This window comes from Loxodonta africana, chromosome 6, assembly GCF_030014295.1.
Source record: "Loxodonta africana isolate mLoxAfr1 chromosome 6, mLoxAfr1.hap2, whole genome shotgun sequence".
NCBI classification, from domain to species: Eukaryota; Metazoa; Chordata; class Mammalia; order Proboscidea; family Elephantidae; genus Loxodonta; species Loxodonta africana.
The window spans coordinates 140,424,250-140,428,104 of record NC_087347.1 but is presented as its reverse complement, the minus strand read 5'-3'; the positions used below and the strand labels follow the sequence as shown (position 1 = coordinate 140,428,104).

The 3,855-nt window shown below is 39.9% G+C and overlaps 1 protein-coding gene across 1 annotated transcript; it reads left to right on the top strand.

Moving 5' to 3' along the window:
* The first annotated feature begins 303 nt into the window (after nucleotides 1-303).
* Nucleotides 304-1,255, top strand: LOC111752470 (olfactory receptor 10AG1-like). The gene has a single exon (XM_023556054.2). The coding sequence runs from the start codon at nucleotides 314-316 to the stop codon at nucleotides 1,253-1,255; it is 942 nt and encodes a 313-aa protein (XP_023411822.1). The 5' UTR covers nucleotides 304-313.
* Nucleotides 1,256-3,855: the final 2,600 nt, after the last annotated feature.

The following is a 3,855-nucleotide window of genomic DNA, read 5'->3' as shown; positions in this document are numbered from 1 at the left end:
GATGGCAAAGCTGAGGGTCCATCTCCAGTAGCTGCCAATTGCTCCAGTGTCTGTTCTGAGTCAGGTATAGCTTGATCTATCCTGGGCTGTGCTCTGAAAGTATACTGAAATGATCTTAAAGTAAATGTGAGGGAACTGTTCACTGTGATCTAACAGGAAGACATGGGACGGACTAACTAGTATCATTCTTAACGTGCAAACAATTGCAGCGACCGTAAAATCCAACCTGGAGGCCTCAATACAATTTAGCGAAGAGACAAAGAGATACAGGAGGGTAAAAGGAAATGCACATGTAAATTTACCTTTTCCACAGATGAATCGTCAAGAAAAACCACCAGATGAAAATCTAACTGAATTGTTGGATTTTGTTCTCTTGGGCTTTGCTGATATGCCCCACCTCCGGTGGTTTCTTTTTGGATTATTTTTAGTCATCTATATCATTATCCTAATGAGCAATGGCACTATATTTCTAATAACAAAAATGGATCCTGCTCTCCAGAGCCCTATGTATTTTTTCCTGGCAAATTTTTCCTTCTCGGAAATCTGCTTTGTATCAGCTACTCTCCCCAGAATGCTGATGAATCTTGGGACCCAGAGAAGAAGAATTTCCTTGGTTGCCTGTGCTACACAGATGTGCTTTGGCCTTATATTCGGAGTTGCAGAGTGTTTGCTCCTGGCAGTGATGTCCTATGACCGCTACGTGGCCATTTGCAACCCTCTGAACTATCCCCTAGTCATGAACCACAGGGTCTGTATCCAGTTGGTGACTGGGTCCTGGACCGTTGGAATCCCTTTTCTTATAGAGTATACGTATCAGACTTTCTCTCTGCCTTTTTGTGGATCTAACCAAATCGACCACTTCTTCTGTGACGTTTTTCCAATACTGAAGCTGGCTTGTGGGGACACATTTGTAAATGAGATGTTGGTCTACACAGTTGCTGTGTTGTTTGTCATGGTTCCATTTCTGTTGATACTTGGCTCCTACAGTAAAATCATCTCCATCATCCTGAAGTTGTCATCAGTCACAAGTCAAGCCAAAGCCTTCTCCACCTGCTCATCTCACCTTATGGTTGTGGTGTTGTTCTTTGGATCAGCCATTATTACATACTTAAGGCCCAACACCAGACACTCAGACGGAACTGACAAAGTGCTTTCTCTTTTCTACACTATCCTAACGCCTATGTTTAATCCCATGATATATAGTCTAAGGAACAAAGATGTCATAATTGCACTGAGAAAATATCTATGTAAATAATTCATTTCGTTAAAGAATGAGTTAAATATATGAAAATTACTTTCTCACTTATTTTAAGTCAATTTCCATGGATGTATACCTTTACCTGTACCTTGTCTTTCATACTGTGGCAATTATTTTCAAATTAAAAAGTAATTTGTAATGTTGTCAGATCCTTCTGCTCAAGTTATATAAGTAATATATGTGTCAGCTGATAGAAAATCATGCCATTAGTAATTCTAAAATGTCATTGTACAATGTTCTCCCTCCATAAGAACTTTTGCAGGGGCTGATTTATTCTACTCATTTGTAATGCATAATCTATTATATCAGGTATTGGAAAGCATTTAATTCATTTCTATGAGTGTCCGTAGAGTTGTGAAACACATTTTAAAAACCAGGTTGGTGATACGCATTAATCAAAACTATACACTGGTCCCCCAGGAGCCACTGGGGATTTATTCCAGGATCCCCAAGAATACCAAAATCCATGGGTGCTCAAGCCTCTTATATAAAGTGGCTTAGTATTTTCATATAACCTACACATGATCTCCTGTATATTTCAAATCATCTCTATAATACCTAATACAATGTAAATGCTGTATAAATGGTTCTTGTACAGTATAGTTTAGGGAAGAAGACAAGACGCAAAGCAAAAAATGCGCAAACAGCAAGTGCCAGAGAGACTGAAGATCTGTGAAATGGTGGGAGGCTACAGCACGGTACATTGCGCATCACTACATTTGCTTGGGTTCAGTTGTGAGGATTTTTGTTTTCTTCATGTTGAGGTGCAAACCATACTGAAGGCTGTGGTCTTTGATCATCATTAGTAAGTGCTTCAAATCCTCTTCACTTTCAGCAAGCAAGGTTGTGTCATCTGCATAACGCAGGTTGTTAATGAGTCTTCCTCCAATCCTGATGCCCTGTTCTTCATATAGTCCACCTTCTCATATTATTTGTTCAGCATACAGATTAAATAGGTATGGTGAAAGAATATAACCCTGACGCACACCTTTCCTGACTTTAAACCAATCAGTATCCCCTTGTTCTGTCCAAACAACTGCCTCTTGATCTATGTAAAGGTTCCTCATGAGCACAATTAAGTGTTCTGGAATTCCCATTCTTCACAATGTTATCCATAGTTTGTTATGAACCACACAGTCGAATGCCTTCACATAGTCAACAAAACACAGGTAAACATCCTTCTGGTATTCTCTGCTTTCAGCCAGGATCCACCTGACATCGGCAATGATATCCCTGGTTCCATGTCTTCTTCTGAAACTGGCCTGAATTTCCGGCATTTCCTTGTCGATATACTGCTGCAGCCGTTTTTGAGTGATCTTCAGCAAAATTTTACTTGCGTGTGATATTAATGATATTGTTCTATAACTTCCACATTAGGTTGGATCACCTTTCTTGGGAATAGGCATAAATACGGATCTCTTCCAGTCAGTTGGCCAGGAAGCTGTCTTCCATGTTCCGTGGCATAGGCGAGTGAGCACCTCCAGTGCTGCATGTTTGTTGAAACATCTCAATTGATATTCCATCAATTCCCGGAGCCTTGTTTTTGGCCAATGCCCTCAGAGCAGCTTGGACTTCTTCCTTCAGTACCATCGGTTCCTGATCATATGCCACCTCTTGAAATGGTTGAACATCCACTATTTCTTTTTGGTATAATGACTCTGTGTATTCTTTCCATCTTCTTTTGATACTTCCTGCGTCATTTAATATTTTCCCCAAGAATCCTTCACTATTGCAACCTGAGGCTTGAATTTTTTCTTCCTTTCTTTCACCTTAAGAAACACCAAGTGTGTTCTTCCCTTTTGGTTTTCCATCTCCAGCTCTTTGCACGTGTCATTATAATACTTTACTTTGTCTTCTTGAGAGGCCCTTTGAAATCTTCTGTTCAGTTCTTTTACTTCATCATATTTTCCTTTTGTTTTAGCTGCTCGACGCTCAAGAGTAAGTTTCAGAGTCTTCTTTGACATCCATCTTGGTCTTTTCTTTCTTTCCTGTCTTTTCAATGACCTCTTGCTTTCTTCATGGATGATGTCCTTGATGTTATCCCTCAACTCGTCTGGTCTTCGGTCACTAGTGTTCAATGAGTCAAATCTACTCTTCAGATGGTCTCTAAATTCAGGTGGGATATCCTCAAGGTCATATTTTGGCTCTTGTGAGCTTGCTCTGATTTTCTTCAGTTTCAGCTTGAACTTGCATATGAGCAATTGATGGTTTGTTCCACAGTTGGCCCCTGGCCTCATTTTGACTGATGATATTGAGCTTTCCATCATCTCTTTCCATAGATGTAGTCAATTTGTTTTTTGTGTGTTCCCTCTGGTGAGGTCCATGTATATAGTCGCCGTTTATGTTGGTGAAAGAAGGTATTTGCAATGAAGAAGTAGTTGGTCTTGCAAAATTCTATCATTCGATCACCAGCATTGTTTCTATTACCAAGACCATATTTTCCAGCTACTGATCCCTCTTCTTTGTTTCCAACCTTCTCATTCCAATTGCTAGTAATTATCAATGCATCTTGAGTGCATGTTTGATCAATTTCAGACTGTAGCAGCTGATAAAAGCTTCTAGTTCTTCATCTTTGGCCCTAGTGGTTGGTGCATAAA